Source organism: Astatotilapia calliptera, chromosome 7 (genome assembly GCF_964374335.1).
Source record: "Astatotilapia calliptera chromosome 7, fAstCal68.1, whole genome shotgun sequence".
Taxonomy (NCBI): domain Eukaryota; kingdom Metazoa; phylum Chordata; class Actinopteri; order Cichliformes; family Cichlidae; genus Astatotilapia; species Astatotilapia calliptera.
The window spans coordinates 47,323,812-47,342,217 of NC_137428.1; the positions used below are offsets into that span (position 1 = coordinate 47,323,812).

Here is an 18,406-nt window from a genome sequence, read left to right on the forward strand (position 1 = left end):
ACCGGTCCGTGAGTCGTTTGGTACCAGGCCGCGAGAGTTGAGGCTCAGGTGTGAAATGTGTGGTTTTCAGGGTTTTTATCGGTTTTCAGCGTTATTTTGTTATCGTTTTTATCGTTAACTTGGTTTTCCTGGGTCTTTTCACGTGTGTTATGAATAAATCTTATTTTTTTCGGTACCGTTACTAGTTTTATTTTGTTGTATTTATCCGCGACACCTTAAAGGCCGGTCCGTGAAAATATTGTCGGGCATAAACCGGTCCGTGGCGCAAAAAAGGTTGGGGACCGCTGTTCTAAAGTGTTAAAGTCTTGGAATTTGGTAAAAGGAAATTTACTTGATTGGTATACATTAATTTATACCAAGCATATTTCCTTAGTGATACATTATTTCAATAAATAACACTTTTATTTCACTTGCATTTTACTTGAAAGTATTCCTTCATCTTTATTGATGGTAAAGAATCTTTTTTTTCAGTGTGTAGGGTTGTACCAGGAGATTTAGCACGAAGTTGGCTATTGCAGCACCAAGACCTTATGAAATTCTCTCGGTTCTACAGTATGTCCTTTCCGTGATCTCAGTCACAGCAGGGATCTACCACAGAAACACTTCAAACTGTGAGCAGGTGTCTTAAACTATTTCTTTTAATATTCCTAGTAAAGAAGGAAAGTTATTTGTCATTGATCCTGATGATAAATGAGACACATCCTCTGGTCTGATAGACGAGGAGCTGGGGATCATCCTATTTTAGCGAGGAGGAGGAGTTAGGGAAGAGGGGACAGGGGAGCAGTCGATGAACGGAGGTGTAGAGAGTAGATTGTTCCACGTCAGTAGGTCGCGCTGGCACAGTGCTGCTGACGTCCACAGAGACAAAAATAGGGAATTGCCCTGTGAAGCTTGGTGCGTTGATGCTCGTCAGCAGGTATGACTGACAGGTGTGGCTGGCTGAGTGCTCCACTCGAGATATCCGTCTGCAAACTTGTGTAAACTGTTTTCAGGAGTGACAGCGAGCAAATTTGTTTTATCATGAATGGCAACAAAAGCTATGATTGAAAAATGACTGCAAACTCTAAAGTAGCTGATGTTTAGAATACTGCAGTTTTCCCGTGCATAAATTCAAGTATGATTAAAACGTTTAACTTGTAGTTCTGACTTTTTTCACAGTATCCTCTGACTTTCAACTCTTACAGATATGAAAAATTTGTTCAAAACTACTGCAGAGATTTGCGGAGTAGCCGCTAACATCAGTAGCAATGTTTGCATGAACTGATCAACACTGCCCCCAAGTGGATAGAAACCTGTCCTACCTCTTTATTTCCTCGTTCCTCTACAGTCTTACAGCCACGTACAAACAAATAAGCAAACACAAATTCATTGGAGCATACATTAAATCAATACATGACCTCATGCCCACAAGAAAAGTTTTGTTTATAGGGATGAGTACTTCCTTCTCTCCTATAACTCTGAGTTCCTCCCTTACTTCCTCACCGATGATGCACACACTCTGGGTCGATGCCAGTCAGATATACAAGTTTCGCAGCAGCACATTAACTCTAGTAGTTGGCCATTAAAAGGAAGTGGTGTTTTTAAAATATTGATGGCTTTATGGGGAGAGGTGCTGGCTTTAGTCAAGCTGATACCATGGAAACGTCACTGTCCGTCTGGACAGCCACTGCAAATGTGTTGTTAGTTGAAGCTCTTCAGCTTAGGAATCAGAAATGGGTTTTAAGAACCACATTGAGGATTCAACATGTTTGAGTTTTCCTCGCATCTGTGTTGTTTTGCCAGTGCCTGATCCTGAACCAAATTCTAATAAATAGAACCTTTAATGAAATGTTAGTAATGAATCCATATCCTTTACATTTTGTTAGTCTAAGCTGTTTACGATCAAGGTTAACGTGCTAACGTGTGAGACCAAAGATGACGCAGGCCACTGTATATCATGTGACGATAAACCATCAGTTAAAACCTCTTGTCTCACAGTGAAATAAAGTACATGTACATAGTTTCCCCATTCGCTGAGCAGCTATATTTCTGTTTGTGCGCAATTTTGGAATAAAAGAAATAAGACAAATAAGTGAGTATGAAAAGAATATGACCGCGTGTTTCCACTGCAGCAGTAAAACAGTCCCTGCTGTATGTCTAATAGGTGGACGGGATCCTGTGCCTGGCAGACATCTTGACTGATGACAGCAGCGTGGAGGCAGCCAGAGCTGAAGCGGCAGCTGTTGTAGCTCAGATCACTTCGCCTCACCACACATCCACTCAGCACCTCGCCAGCTTCCTGGAGAGCATGCACGACATTGTCACGGCGCTCATCAGTGAGTGGACGCAGTGGTGATGACCTCACCCTGACCACTGATTTATAGGAGGAAAAAGTTGTTTTGATTTCATAGAAAATTATGAGTACGTGATTGTTTTAGCTCGAGGCTAAACTTTACTACCTTACTGAATTTCTTTTAAACCTCTATAAAACTCTAAACAAGAGAGGGGATCAGTCGTATATTTTGTGGTTTGCTTTACTTGCATTTTGGATGTTACGGTGTATTAATAATACCCCTGCAGTTTGGTACGTTACGTCTTTTTTTTCTCTCAGAGTTGTGTGAGACCGCATCCTGTGGGGAAGTGTTCCTCCTGGCGTCGGCTGCCTTGGCCAATATCACCTTCTTCGACAGCATGGCCTGTGAGATCCTCCTGCAGCTTAATGCCATCCACATCTTACTTCAGGCCTGCAAAGACCGCCAGAGAGTTGACACACCGTACTCCAAAGACCAGGTACATGTTTCCATGTATGCAATGTTTTTCTTACTCTAAGTGTCACATAATAATAATAATAATAATAATAATAATAATAATAATGGATTGGATTTATATAGCGCTTTTCAAGGCACCCAAAGCGCTTTACAATGCCACTATTCATTCACTCTCACATTCACACACATGTATGCAATGTTTTTCTTACCCTAAGTGTCACATAAAAGCAAACATACTATATAATTACACTATTACTAACAATAATGCAAAAATCAACCTGTTTTTAAGCAGTGCTCTCAACTATAGTTCTTTGCCAGACCTTTAATCATTTTGTTTTTGTTTAAATCGTAGGTGGTGACAATCTTGGCAAACCTGTCTGTCTTAGAGCAATGCGCATCTGAAGTCCTGCAAGAACAAGGTAGTCTGTTTTCTAACTATAGCTTTTTATTCCTTTTTACCCATATTTGGGATTTTTTTCCCTGGCTACACTGCAGTTTAATCAAGGTAATACACTCACGGGCCTCTTCATTAGGTACACCTGTAAAATCTAATGCACTCTATTACAGCAGCTCTGAAATAAACTCTCCTTTAATGAAGCCTCTACATTTTCAGTTTTTGCTAATGTTTTCAAAAAGGTGATAATTTATACTGGTGGTTAGTGTTGTTGTACTGGACTGGAGCATTCTTACACATTTGTTTCGCCCACCTCTTGTCCCTAAGAGGGTTCAAATATTAGGAACTCCTTTAAACTTAATACTCCACTAAACCTCCAAAATGAATATAAAACTTTAAATTAAATTAATGGTAGTGGAAACTACCAAACTGCTGACTAGATGAAAGTAAAAGTGAGACGCTTCAGTGTAATTCTTTTTTATTCCTCAGGAGGGCAGCATCACTTTAATTTCTGTGAACTAGCTTAGAAGAGCTGAAAACATCAGACATTGAACATAAAAAAAAATATATTTTTAATAAAGAGGTATTATTTGTTAAATAGAGTTACATAGAGATAATATGTGTTTTGTATCATTTTGTAATCCTTTCATCATTCCCATTTGTATTTTTTCAAACTCTTTTCCTTTTTCTGTTTAACGTATTCCACTGGCTCTGTACTTCTTACACTATAAAAGAGTGAGATAGATAGATGTGTCTGAGTCACTGTCTCAGTCTCACACTATCGAAGGTTGGCAGTTTCAGTCTCTTTTTCTGCTCATTAAGGCCAGTTTGATTTTATTTTTCATACGAGCACCTCAGTGAAAAAAAAATCTGATTGTTTTTGTAACAAAACATTTTTATCATATATTAAGCAGCTAAAAATGATTTAGATTTATTATCTCTCAATGTCACTTTATGAGTTTTGGCCTTTGAATTATAGCATTGCCCTTAGGGTGTTAGCCTTATAACTTATTTTTCAGAATAATTTTGAAATATTATTTAACAATAACTGGCTGAAGGGCTGACTGACTGCCTTCAGTAATTTTTTTCTTTATTATACTAACTGCACTTTTTCTATATCCTTTCTCACAGGCATGTGTAGAAAGTTTTGCTTCTTTCTTTTTCACTTGAAACCTTGACTCTTGTGTAACTTTTTGTCTGGAAACTCTCAAGTCTCTCTAAACGTGTTGTTTTGTTCCTGCTCTTATATTACATTTTACATTTTGCTGGTTCCTATGTGTTATTTTCCTGCCTGGCTAATCTGTGCTGAATATTATATATTCAAGGTATAGAAAGACTGCTACTGTTGCTGGGAGAAAAACCATCCTCTTCCAGTCCATCAGAGGGCGCTGCCTGTGAGCGTGTCCAGCAGAAAGCTGCCGTCACACTGGCCCGACTGAGCAGAGACCCTGATGTGGCCCAAACAGCTATCCAGCTTAAAGGTAGTGAGGCTTTGTGTCTTTTGGAACACTTAACAATTATCTTACTTATTAAATATCGCATTGTACAAAATGTACAAAAGAAGTAAATGAAATGCATTTTGTACAAGGTGATATGTGTATTTAATTAAAAAAATTGTTAAATGTTCCAAAAGACACACACGTCCAATCCACACATCTGGCATAAGTAAACTAATATATAAAACACACACACGCACACATAAGTGCTGTAAGTCTGTCGGTGGCCACTAGAGGGTCACAGACAGACAGTAGGAAAATGGAAAGTATTTTGTTTCCGTTTTATCAGTTTTGTAGCTTTTAAAACGGAAAAAAAAAGTCTGTTTTTTGTTTTTTTTGTATATTTATGCAACCATCTTAATACAAACATATGCATTTATGCAATTCAATAAAATCTATTTTACATTGCGCCAATTCACAACAGTTGCCTCAGAGAGGTTTATTTTGCAACGTAAAGCCACTACCGTAATCAGATGATCAGCTGGTTTTGACTGACATAAGTAAAAATGATTTTGGCCACATAAAGATATTAGTTGGATATCAAATCCTCATAATCAATACTCTTTAAAAAAAATGCCTGATAGACCAGACGGAAATAATTTAAGAGTATTGGTTGTACATATGTTATTCTGCATAGCTGATTTTTCTGAATCCTTTAATCTGAATTTGAAAAAGTTACATGTTTCATAGTCTGTATCAGAAGTGACAGAGCGACTGAATCTCTCTTCTTTTTTAAAGGGGTGGTATTCAATTTATTGATCACAGAATGCTAAAAAAGACTTTTACCCAGAAGTCTACAACACACAGCTACAGTTGCTCTGTTTGACATCAAAGAGTTGGACAAGCTGCTAACTGAAATGTTCCTCTGTTGTCTTTAGCTGTTCCTCGCCTTATTGAGCTGTGTCGCTCCCCTACTGAGAGAAATAACAGTGACTCTGTGCTGGTGGCTTGCCTGGTAGGTGTAAACCGTGTGTTTTTATTTGTGTGTGCACATACAAACCTTTACATATGTGTAAATTATTCTGTGTACTGAATACAAATACATCATTCAAACTCACAAACTGCCTATTTAAATTTGACTCCTAATATACTATACATTTTCAGCGGTAAAAGTAAGTGCAATACACCACGGGCCCACAATCAGTGCTCCTAATATTGTCCTATTTAATTACATTTAAAAGGCAATTTTTAAAAAGCGGAAAATATATCAACCTTATCCTCTCCAAGCCACGCTGAGAAAGCACCATTTCAGACGCTGCGTGTTTAAATATGTACATATCATGAATAATATCTCTGCTCATACATTATCATTCTGACCATAATTATTGAGAGCAGATCTTGGGGCTGATGAGGGGATTTGAAGCACATAATGGTCAGGAGCTTAATTGGGCTGCCTCGCTGCGCTGAGAAATGCCTTCTTCTTTACTGTAACCACACTCAGTCTATTCAAATTAATGCGATTCCATCTTATCCTTTTGGCCAAGGGTTAAGTAGCGCGTTTGTAGATGTTGAAGTTTTACCTTCAAAAGACGCCGAGCTTTGACAGATCATTTGTAATTTTCAACATAAATGTTGGAGGCTCTCGTGGCTGAATGGATTAGAGGCATCACGTGTAAAACTTGTACGCTCTTCAAATAAAGCGAGACACTGGGAAAAACAAAAAACAGGGTGATTTTAAAGAACTTCTAGCCCAGTAAAGGTTATAGGATTGAATTTGGTATTTTCATTACAGTTTCTTGCTGAAACTGTAAGGATGCATAAGTTTCTTTTTGGTTGTCAAGCCATATTATTCATGTGCAGTTGCCTGTATGCATGATTGCATATTTACTGTATATGTGCAGCACAATGATGAGATATGATAACATGAATGTCTGTGTGGTACGTGTGTTTGCTAACACGCTTACTGTGCATGTCTTCAGGCTGCTTTGAGGAGGCTGGCAGCAGGCTGTCCAGACAGCATCGAGGCAGCCGACCACCAGCAGCTGATCAAACCACGTCTAGTTGACTCTTTCCTGCTGTGTTCCAACATGGAGGAGAGCTTTGTATGATCCCCTGCACACCAAATCACCGAGAGTGAAGAACTCTCATTGTCAGTACAAAACCGCGCGTGTTCTGAAGGAGTGTATCTGTTTCATGACTACAGCTTTGTTTGAGTCTAAATTTCTCGTTCAGTTAATAGGAAATAGCTGAATAGATGCAGAGGACATATAAATGTGTTGCATAGTGCAACTCAGTTTTCAGATTAAATGCAACAAACATGTATGTTGTTTTAGGAAAACGTGGGTCATTATTTCATGTTATTCTACAGAGAATTTCATTATTTCATTAATCATAACAGTAAGTATTTGTATAAGTAGATGAAACGTTTTGAAAAAAAAAATGCAATGAAATGCTTTAAATTTGACCACTGTGCAATTTTTTTTACATTGTTTCTGAAGCGTTTTGACTCTATAAAAGGTTTCAGAGAAAACTGTCAATCTGAAATGTCTATCATTTAAGAACTGAGATTTAGTTTTGGTTTATTTTATCCTCATCTTCTTCAAATAATAAACTTTTTCAGTGAGCAACCATTTTTTAAAATAACTAAGTAAGTAAATTATTACCACTGTCGTGTATGTTTTTGTTTGCTTTTGTTACAGTCATGTGAAAAAGAAAGTTTTTCTAAGTAAACTAAGCAGCCCTGTAATTTAATAGCTTAGTTTAATAGGAAACAACTCTAGCAGCAATAACTTAAAGGATGACTGAAATATGAGCTTATCGGTCTGTCAAATCATTGTGGAGGAGTTTTGGTCTATAGGCATTTGTTTATACACAGCTTGCTTAAGGTCCCTCCCACAGTATTTAATTTGGGTCGAGGTCTGGACTTTGGGTCACTGCAAGGCCTTGAGCCATTCCTTTTTGAGCCATCCTGTTGCTGATTTGTTGCAGCGCTTGGCATCATTGTCCTGTTACATGAGCCAATCTTGACCAAGCTGGAGCTGTCAGACAGAGGAGTTTTTGATCAACTCAGTGAATACAAGGTCATTGTTAATTGAGGATTATGGTGATAATTACACATGTAACTAACAGAGAGAAAAAAAAAGTCCATTAATTAATTAAGAAACGGGTTAACCGCTAACAGTCATGGTTAATTTATCTTTCAAAGCTCCCAGACAGGCAATGTAAAGGAACCCAATTCTCCTATCTTCATTGTGTCTTAGTTAAAAGATGCCAAAAAGATGCTTTAGCCAGTGCCTTAGTGAAGGTCATTTTGGTATTTTTGAATGCTGTCGCTTATTGAATGCTGTAAAATCTTCTGTTTTGTTACAAAGAAATAAATTGTCTTTGGTCAGTGCCTGTTATGTGCTATGACAGTACATGGTAGCACAAGAGTGTATACCACACAGAAAGAGAGAAATGTTTTAACCCAGTAGTTCAGAACAGCAGAATAAGTTGTGAAGCACCACAGTCTGTCTTTTCATCACATTTTACTGAGGTCAAGAGCAAGATGTTGTGAATTTTAGGGCTGTTAAGAGTGCTCTGTATTTATAATATCTATCATTATAGAAAATGAAATCACTAAACAATAAATACAAACAAATGTCTGGTTAATAGCCTATTATTGAAGACACGGTTTACTGTGTATTTAAATCATAAAGCAGGTTTAATAAATATATTTATAACAATAATAAAAGCTTTTCTAAAGAACCTACAGACAAATGTCACCCCTGGATTTAAGGTGTTTATCCAGTGTATTATATTCCAAGGTGTTTTCATTCAAAAGTCTGTAAGCACTAACGCCGCCTGCTCAGCAACAAACTGCAGCTCAACACAACAGATAGCTCGCAAACTTTGTGGACTATTTAGCAAACCAGATATTTCCCCTGTAGTTGGTAGAGAGCAAATGCGGATCTGAAAGAAGGTAAATATTAGACTTTTACGCACCAGACCACACAAACGTACCTGAAAGAAATCTATCACACTGCTTGGGCAAGTAAGTAACTGCTAACAATGTAGCCAATTAATTAAAAGGGGCATGTCAGTACTATTTTACTACAGTACTGTCTATTGTTGCTAAATAGGCAAAAAACAAAACACCAGATATGTGAAAAGCTTTTGAATGAGGCTCACAGGGAAACACCAAAGTGACGAGACTAAGAGATGGTGGATCGAAAAGATTTACCTATTGGTCCTCGGTGCACCACCGAGTTCTCTGAGAGAGAGTCTAAGGAGCTTGGAAAGAAAAGCGTCTGGACTTCTTTAAATTGCTTGAAGACGTTTCACCTCTCATCCGAGAAGCTTCTTCAGTTCTAGGGTCAAATGGTGGAGAGTCCCAGATTTAAGCCCTGTCCACCAAGAGGGACAATGGACCCCCTAATGATCCTCTACCTAATCACATGAGCCAAGGAGTGAAAATGGGTGTGGGTCACAATCAGCCAAGGTTTCAGGTGAGCTCATTGTGAAACCTGGCCCCATCCTCTCATGTGATTTCCTGAGGTCAGATGGCCCAGGATGTGAGTGGGCGTCTGGGAAGGGATCTCAAAACTGGGTTATAGATGGCAGAGAGTTGGTGTCGTAAACCACCGCCTCTGTTCAAAGATGGTCGCTCACAGTGGACATAGATGGCTTCTTTCACTCCTCTTTCAAACCATCTGTCCTCTCTGTCCAAAATGTGAACATTGGCATCCTCGAAAGAGTGTCCTTTATCCTTAAGATGCAGATGGACAGCTGAGTCTTGTCCTATGGAGGTGGCTCTTCTATGTTGTGCCATGCATTTATCAAGTGGCTGTTTGGTCTCTCCAATGTAGAGGTCTGAGCATTCCTCGCCGCACTGTACAGCATACACCACATTGTTAATTTTGTGTTTAGGAGTTTTGTCTTTGGGATGAACCAGTTTCTGTCTGAGCGTGTTGCTGGGTCTGAAATACACGGGGATGTCGTGCTTGGAGAAAACTCTCCTGAGTTTTTCTGATACACTGGCTACATAAGGGATGACAATGTTGTTGCGTCTGTCCTTCTTATCCTCCCTCGCTGGTGTCTGGTCTTCTTTTCTGTGCATCTTTGCTGACTCGATGAAAGCCCAATTAGGATAACCGCATGTCTTAAGCGCTTCCTTTACATGTGTGTGTTCCTTCTTTTCCCCTTCAGGCTTAGAGGGAACATGTTCTGCCTGGTGGTGTAGGGTCCTGATCACTCAGGTGTCATCTACATATCTGTACCAGTGGCTGGGTACTCTCCCTTTAAAAGAGCCAGGAGCCTTTCTTTCCACTTCTTCCATGTAAAGGTTGGCTACAATAGGTGACAGCCATGTTTTTGCCTGTAGAAACCTTTGTTGTATTTGAAATATGTGGTGGTGAGGCAGACCTCTAACAGTGTGTGATGCTGTCTCTCTTTGAGAGAGAATTTTTCCCAAGTTGGAAAAACTTGTCATCAAAAGTTTGAGAATTCATTCATTTACAATAGCATTAAAAAGGACCTAACACCTGCCTATTATTGAAGAGTTAAACATTAAATTTTCACTAATGATTGGGAAATACACCAAGTAATAGGAAAAAAGATGTCTGAGTGTCGATCTGCAAAATGTGTCCTTTGTATTGCCATCCCTTTGATAAAAAAAACACTCAGCTTTTTTCATAAGCCTTCCTCTCCTTGGAGAGACAATTGAGGGTCTTCTTGCTTTCACTGTAGCTTCTTTTTTACCTAAGGGCACTAATGCTGAGCCTGGACTTGTAACACTCCAACTCAGCACTGAGACAATTGAGTTGCTTTGTGTGTGCGCATGTGTGTTGTCCAGCATACACGTGGGACTGTGTTCACAGGCTTTTGTGATAGAATATGCTCCTGCCTCGCTTTGTTGAAACCTGATGAAATATGTATGAATAAAGAGGAGGACTAAGCAGACAGCCTAAAAAACACAGGTTCTTTTGATATTGTTTTGGTTTGACCATGATCATGAGACCAAGTATTGTAGCTTGTAGAGTTTTTCTCAGTTTCTTAGCTCTTGAACTTTCACTTTCCTCCCTCTACATCATCTTCAGTAGTCTGTGTATGTTGTTGCCATTCTTTTGTTTTCTTTCAGTAGCAATTTGAACATTTTTAAGGGGGTAATTAACAAATAAAAAAATCAGCAAACCATCCATCTCTATTTTCATCAAAAATGGGAATGGAAATATTTGTACCCCCACTTGTACTATGCTAAACACTTTTCCAAACTATAGCTATATATACACCTGGCATTTGGGGAAGGAAAAGGATCAGAGGACTTCTAATGCAAGAAGACACTTCTCTCTGGCTCCCGTGAGACCTGAATATTTTATGTGTCACATCTTTTGCTTGGAAAACTTTTTCTCTGTCTTCCTCTTTTTATTTCAGCAAACAATGATTGAAATTTCTCCTTCTTTAAAAAAATGCTTTCAGAAGTTGATAGAACTTCACTTCTCCAAAACTCACAAATTAGGAAGAAATAATGTGTCCAAACTTTGTAGATAATTTCTTTTGGTCAAGGGATTAAAATGATGCAAGTCTGCATATTTTCAAGATGCATATAAAGAAATGTGAAATCTTGTTTCTGTTGTTAGACAAACTGTATCTTAGGCTATCTAAGACCCAAGGTCTCCATCTATAACATGAAATGCCATGTGTTTTTTTTAAAATAATTGTAAGATTACTATAGCAGTAGGTGCTTTTTAATAAGGCTATGGAAATAATAAAATTGACAGCACAAGAGCAGCAACTACACTGCATCTCTATTTCCCAACAAACATGCTTGGCTCAGTTTACCTGTAAAGCAAAAGATCAGTGGTTCAGTCCTGGGCAGAGACACAAATCCCTTTAGGGTTGCTTTAGGAAGGGCAACTGGTGTAAAAACTAAAATGAGTTTTTAGTGCAACCTGCATCTTAGGACACATCGTAGGAATAAGAGAGCAGCTGAAAGTAACTCTAGAAGTGTACTTTTAGCAGCTTTATTAGGGCGTGTTATTTGCATACTGTTCTGCTGCATCAATGAAAGAAAAAATGTATTTAGCTTTCAACAGATCGACCTGTAGTGTTTCTAATTGTGGTCACATTTGCTGTCTGGTTTACACAGGCTTCCTTTTCCCAAATGTTTTACTAAGTGTCTCAATAAAATGTTGTGGACATTAAGTTGTTGCTGTTGACAGCACAGATACTGTATTCACCTTTTTTTTTTTTTAAACTCAAGAGACGTAATTTCACATCACTTGCAATTTTCCAGCAGCAACAGACTTTTAGCTTTAGTTCTACATTCTTTCCATGACTCTTCCAGAGTAAAACAAGCTGCCGTTGAGAGACTTGTACTTTCAGACTAGTTTTACACCATTCCTTTGGTTGAATGAGCTCATTAGAAAAACCTAAATCAACAAAAACCATTAGTATCTGTTTATTTATCTCAGTCAATGCACTGCTAACATTTCTGCAACGATACACGCACGCACACAGAGACACACACGATCCCACATTAGTATCATCTTGCAGCACATATAGACCTCAGAGTATAACGACTAATTATGACTTAAGTGCCATCACTGTTGGACAGCCAATTAAAGAGTAATATTCCTGTTTACTGATAACTCCCCAGTTGGCCTCTTTTGAGGACCCAGTGGGATTTTAATTGCTAAAATACAACGCTGAGAGTAATTAATATCTGCACTTGTGGTTGCAACTTTTGGCCAAAGGCAGTGGAGGGTAAAAGCTTAATGCCATAAAAATGTCCAAGAATGTGTGCAGTGCAGAAGCTCCCTTTCATAATTTTCTTCTGTGTCTTGAAACTGCAGAATGAATGCAAGAATAAATGTTATGCAATGAAAACAAATCACGCGTGGGCAAATGGCATTTTCTTCACTTTCTTTTTGTTATAAGTACTTTGTCAGAAGGTAATTCACCACTAAAAACATTTTGTATGTCAGCGTCTGTTTTTGTTGGTTTTGTGATTATGAATTTAAGAGTTTTACATGAGCAAACACTTGGATCTGCACGTTATTGATTTCACAGTAATCCATTAATCAGTCTTTACAGTGATGAATCGTGGTTGCTTTATTTAGGGGTACTTTGGGAGGCAGAGTCCCATCAGAAAAAATGTCTTTAAATAAAATCTGAGTGATCCCTAATATACATTTTAATTCAGTCCAGTTCAATTACATTTAATTTATGTAGCATCAAATCACAACAAATCTTACCTTAAGGTGCCTTAGTATGCATGGTAAAAACCCTACAATAACATAGAGAAAAGCCCAACAGAAGATCCCCTATGGGCAAGCAATTGGTGACAGTAGTAAAGAAAAACTCCCTTTTAACAGGAATAAACCTCCAGCAGAACCAGTCTCTAGGAGGGACAGCCATCTACCACAACTGTTTGGGGGTGAGGGGACATACACCAGGATTTGCGATCCTAAACATAGGGGCACCACTACATGTATGTAAAGGAAGTCTGTCTGAGGCACAAATGACAGTTGTGTCAAATTCTGAACTTTTCATAATAGTTTAAATAGAATCTAAAGAAGAAAAGACTAAAAGCCTTTAGACTTCAAACCTGTTGCAAAAAAAATATGAAATTACAACTTTTTTGGATGCAAATGTGTCGTTGAATGTATATATACACCTAAAGTGTTTAAATTTTGTGAAAAATTTGACACAAAAAATGCACAACAAAAAAATTGAAGTAAACATTAAGAGTTGATGAGCTGCGTCTGATGTTTCTAAACAAAACAAACAAAAAAAAGCTATAAATTGACTCGTGAACAAGACCCTGAGATACTTGAACTCAAGTTTAAGTATCCCCCACAGTTCCAACCCAGAGTGGGCACTGACCACCCAAGCAGAAGCCTTCTGCCACTTGGCTACACCTAGGAAATTATGAACAGAATTGCTTCAGTTGAGTTACTCAAAAGCTTCAGTTGAGTTTTAGAAAAAAATTCCATCCCATGTAAAACACATTGTAGTTTTTCCCTATTTTTTTGCCGCTTAATAGGACAAAGAGAACTTTCCACTCGCCGACCACTTTTGATGTAGTATTTTTTAGTGAAAGAAACTTTCCATTGCACCATTCAAAATTCAGCTAAATGAAAAAAAAGAGGCTTCTTAGGTGCAATAGCAAGGATCAAAGAACATGAGGCAGCATGTCAAGCAAACTTTTTTTTCACCGGCCTTCAAGGTGAAACAAAACCCTTTTTTTCTTTTGTGTTCTACAAAATGATTGGTGGATCACTGTGTTTTTGTTCAGTTGTTGCCTGAGTGTGCCTTAATTTGTGCGTGCCAGGTGGGACAGCAGGAGGTCCCTGTGTGGGTCGTAACTGACTCTCAAATAAATACACCAAGCCAAGGCTCAAAAAGCTCCTTTTTTTTCTTAAGACCTGTGGCCTTGATAAAATGTTCAGCATATTCAGTGCTGTAATTTATTTTCCACAGTAAAAGTAAAAGATAAACAAAAGTTAATTTTCATCAGAAGAAAATTAACATTTTGAATCTTTTTCTTTCACCAAAATCACTGGATGGAGACCAGCATGCTTCTGGAAAAAGGAATGAATTAATGAAATGTGGTGATTAAAATTTGAGCAGCTACAGTCTAGTTTCAAAGGGTGTTTTTATTATGTCTGTATTTATGCATTTGAGTGAATCTGTGTGTGTGTGTGTGTGTGTGTGTGTGTGTGTGTGTGTGTGTGTGCGCGCGCGCGCGCGCGCGCGTGTGTGTGTGTGTGAGTGAGAGAGAGAGAGAGAGAGGAAGAGAGAGAATGAAAGAAAGACAGCACTGGTCTTCAGGGACTGGAGAAACTCCGGCAGCGAGAAACTGCCTTGAACATCGTGTGTGCAAACACATAATGTATAAGCAAACATGTTTGTACCTCCAAACTCAAGAGGACCCTCATTGAAACTATTAATTTTATTAAATTCATGTACACACACACACATACGCACACACACACACGCACACACACACACACACACACACACACACACACACACACACACACACACATATACACATACATCAGTGAGCAATTCTTATTGCAAGCACCTGAGAAATAGAGCTAATGTTAACTGCTGACAGCAAAGTGCAAGTTGACTCAGTTGTTTAAATTGCAGTTTTACAAACTACTATGGTGTAACATTTTCTCATAAAGCTGGTTCTGTGTTGGTCTCAGACTATGTGTCATGTTAGGTGTGTGACAGGCAGAGAGAGGGCCCAAAATGCAGGACTTGGCAGACTGACTTAATGGACAACTGCTTTATTGTAGGTTGAAGGTTGACAGAACAAAATAAAGAGCAGAACTAAGCTGGAGAAAGCAACTGAAATGCAAATACAGACTAAGGAGCACATATAACATAAGGAAGGAGACGTGACAACTTGACAGGGGGACAAGGAACTGACACAACCTGAACCGAGGACTTAAATAGGCATGAGGTGTATTGCGACACAGAATTGAATTCAGAACTGAATTCTCTGCACACAGAGGAAAACTTGTTTTGTTTTTTGCTTTTTTTTTTGTCATTTGAAAGAAAAAAAATAAAGTCGATATAAGTCTTTTCTTTCTCATGGCAGTATGTTTAAGTTAAAAAGAATATAGGGCTATTCACTGGAGGAACATAAAACTTAGCTATATTTTCATACTTACAAGTATGTGAGCGGTGAAACACATTTGCCATAAAGTTGAGAAAAAGTCCATTTTTAGTTTTACTCTGACTGAAATGACTAATTAGCAGTGTACCATCTCTCTGGAGACAATGTGCCTTTGGTTTGCAAGAGAGACACAAACACAGATTGATTCCAATCAAAAGTTCATCAGTCCCAAGCAGATATAAGAAGTGAAATAACTTTTGAGATAAACATTTGTACATATGTACACCATGGTCTTTTAATTCATATTTAAACAAAGGTATAGTTCAGAAAATTCAGACTCAAGTTTGGCTTACATACTGGAAGCCTTGTTCCTCCTGACCCCATGAATCTCTGTACAGGCAGCATGGACTGGACAGCAAACACTGTTACAGCAATGTTTGCTGTCCAGTACACTGTTATTGTGAAGCAGCCAGTGACGTCAGAGTACAGCAGTGCTGTTGTTGCACTGTATGTGAAAATAACACTCAACTCACTAACTGCCCGTTTCCATGACTTGAGTAGTCCTCTCTCTGATAGTATGCTCTTCTAAGTTTCTAGTGACTTAGTCAGTGTAAAGTCATAACTGCATTTTTGCTCATCAGACTCCTTCTTAGATCAACATGGGTGTGAAATATGCTTTGTTCACGATTACAGTATGATTTTCAAGAGTGATTGAAAGTTTGTTTCAAACTGTTTCCTAATCAGACTTCGAGGCATTTACTGTAATTCTGGAGGAAGCATGGAACAGAAACCCTTATTTTGTTATTATTTCTTAAGTTACAAAGTACCCTGATTAAATGTGCTGCTTTCCACCCCCATTGGTGCTGTTCAAACACTTTTGAGGCTGAATAAAACTGCTGAGTGCATTTTCTATCCCCCAAAACACTTACAAGTCTGAGTCCTTTTTTCCATGTATGTTTACTGGTTCTTGCCACACACTTGAAATTAAATCTTTAATGACAAAAAAAACCCCATCAGAGACCCGCCTTTCAAAACTGTAGCATGATAAGGGGTCATATCTGTGAGAAAACCTATCCTTAATCCTGAGAAGCAGCCTAAATATATACTTTATCACTTTATGTCTTAACTCTCAAACTTTACAAAGTATTTCATTTACACACTGCATAGACAATCAAATACAGTAGCTGCATGTTCCTGTGGTTATACGCACACACATGAAACATACTTTGATTATTGATTTTGTTTTTCATTCTGTCTTTAAAAAAACACAGAAACCTGATGTCACCCTTACAGTTTTTAATACACTCAGCTGTGCTTCAGCAAATGATTACTACACCCACTTACATTCATTGGCTGGAACCCTAAAGCTAACTGACCTAGAATCCACGATCTATGTTCCCTAAAACTGAATGTAGTTGAATCTCAGCAATGTCTCCCTGCAAACAGACTAATGCCCCCACAACATTAGAAATACATATAAGTACATGAACAAATATAAGTACATGCGTTCCTCTCTTTGGTCCTGTGAGCTCCATTCAGCATTTACAAGCCACCACAGCACGCTCTCTCCACTTAGGTCTTCCATTCCACCCAAACCCACACACCCCGATACACACACCCCCACACAGGAGATCCTTCTGTCCTCTTTCTATCCAACACCTCTGAGAATTTGTGGAGAGATTGTTTCTCCTACAGACGACCAGGCAACAGAACTGTATTTGTTTTTACTGTATCGCTGCCCATAACTGCAGACAGTAGCAAACCGCCAGGCCACGTTTGTGTAACTGTCTGTGTCCACAGTTATGACGGAGCATATCATGTAACAGCCTCAGAATCCATCGCCTTTAGTTTTTATATGTCTAACAAGGCAGAGTTTGTTTGACACAGTTTTAGCTTGGCAGCAGGCGCTCTTCTTCTCTTGGGTATTTATATTTTCAAGAGCAAGATTTATTTATTTTTTTAACTTCCATAAAAACTCTGGTAGCTATGCTAACAAAGTTTATATAAATAAATAAGCTACCATAGCTTTTTAAATTTACTTTATTTAGATTTTGGTACTCATTTGAATTGCTTTTTGATGTGCTTTAAATCAACGTTTTCCAATTAAAAACACAATTAGATGACAGCGTGCCAAGTTAGACAGTTGCCAGCTGATTCCCGAAACTTTTCCACAAACAGAAAAGTAAACTTTGCCTTATCTACTGTAACATCCTGTCCCCTAAAATGACTTATCTGGTTAAAAATTAAGAATGGTTTGTTGATTGAGTATGACCTCTTGGAGGGGACATCTGGTCATGTGTGACTGTTGGTTTATACAGGTGTGTGTACAAGTATTTTCACACATGTACTGTATAAAACAGAGCTGTTGGATTTGTTAGACTGTGAATATTGACACAATAATAGTATATTAAGAATTTAATGATTAACCCACTCCTATATTACATTTATTCTACTGCATTGCAGGACAGGTCAGTTTCTAAGAGACAGGTTTTCAGACAAAATAGGGTTTTGACCATTACATAAGTGAACAGCCTTAAAAAAAAAAGACTAGAACATCCTCAGAGGTAAGGAACAGGCTATTTTCCAAAACAAAATTTACACCTTCAAAAAAAATCCACAAACCAAAAAGTCAAATAAGAAATTCTGCAACCTCAACAAAACAAAACAAAGTTTAAACTAAATGGTACAGTAGCTGATGAAACCAAAATGTACATGTAAGGGACTTAAATATTAACATATTAACTAACTACAGAGAAAAAAACCCTATAGTAAGTCTTACAGCTACTTTAGCTTACCATTGAACCATTAATTGTTTTTATGTCTTCTTTTTTTGTACTGAGGACTTTGAGTTTTTATGTATTGAAATGTGCTACATTAATAAAATTCCCTGTGTCATGAACAGTGTTGGTCAAGTTACGTGAAAAAAGTAATCAGTAACTAATTGCTGATTACTTCCGTAAAAAGTAATCCCGTTACTTTACTGATTACTTATTTTCAAAAGTAATTAATTACTTAGTTACTTGGTTACTTTTTAAAAACATGATTTACAACCTGAAGAGGTGATAAAACTGTCAGGGTCCTGGGTCTCCTGACCCAGCGTTTTAGTTCTTTGTGATTTTTGTATTATTGTACTTGGTGTGAGTTTCTAGTTTCGATCCCTTGCCCTTCATGTTTCTCTATGTCCCCTCTGTTCTGTGTAAGTCTGTGTCTGCATGTT

The 18,406-nt window shown here is 38.1% G+C and overlaps 1 protein-coding gene across 2 annotated transcripts in view; it reads left to right on the forward strand.

Annotated features, from left to right (window-relative positions):
- Positions 1-7,971, forward strand: part of insc (INSC spindle orientation adaptor protein) — a 67,691-nt gene extending 59,720 nt beyond the window's left edge. For both annotated transcript variants that reach the window (XM_026175087.2, XM_080303763.1), the window contains exons 8-13: positions 2,144-2,315; positions 2,591-2,769; positions 3,100-3,166; positions 4,467-4,622; positions 5,516-5,592; positions 6,557-7,971. In XM_026175087.2, the coding sequence (XP_026030872.1) occupies positions 2,144-2,315; positions 2,591-2,769; positions 3,100-3,166; positions 4,467-4,622; positions 5,516-5,592; positions 6,557-6,685 (780 nt within the window). In that variant the 3' untranslated portion in view covers positions 6,686-7,971. The remainder of the gene's footprint in view (positions 1-2,143; positions 2,316-2,590; positions 2,770-3,099; positions 3,167-4,466; positions 4,623-5,515; positions 5,593-6,556) is intronic.
- Positions 7,972-18,406: the final 10,435 nt, after the last annotated feature.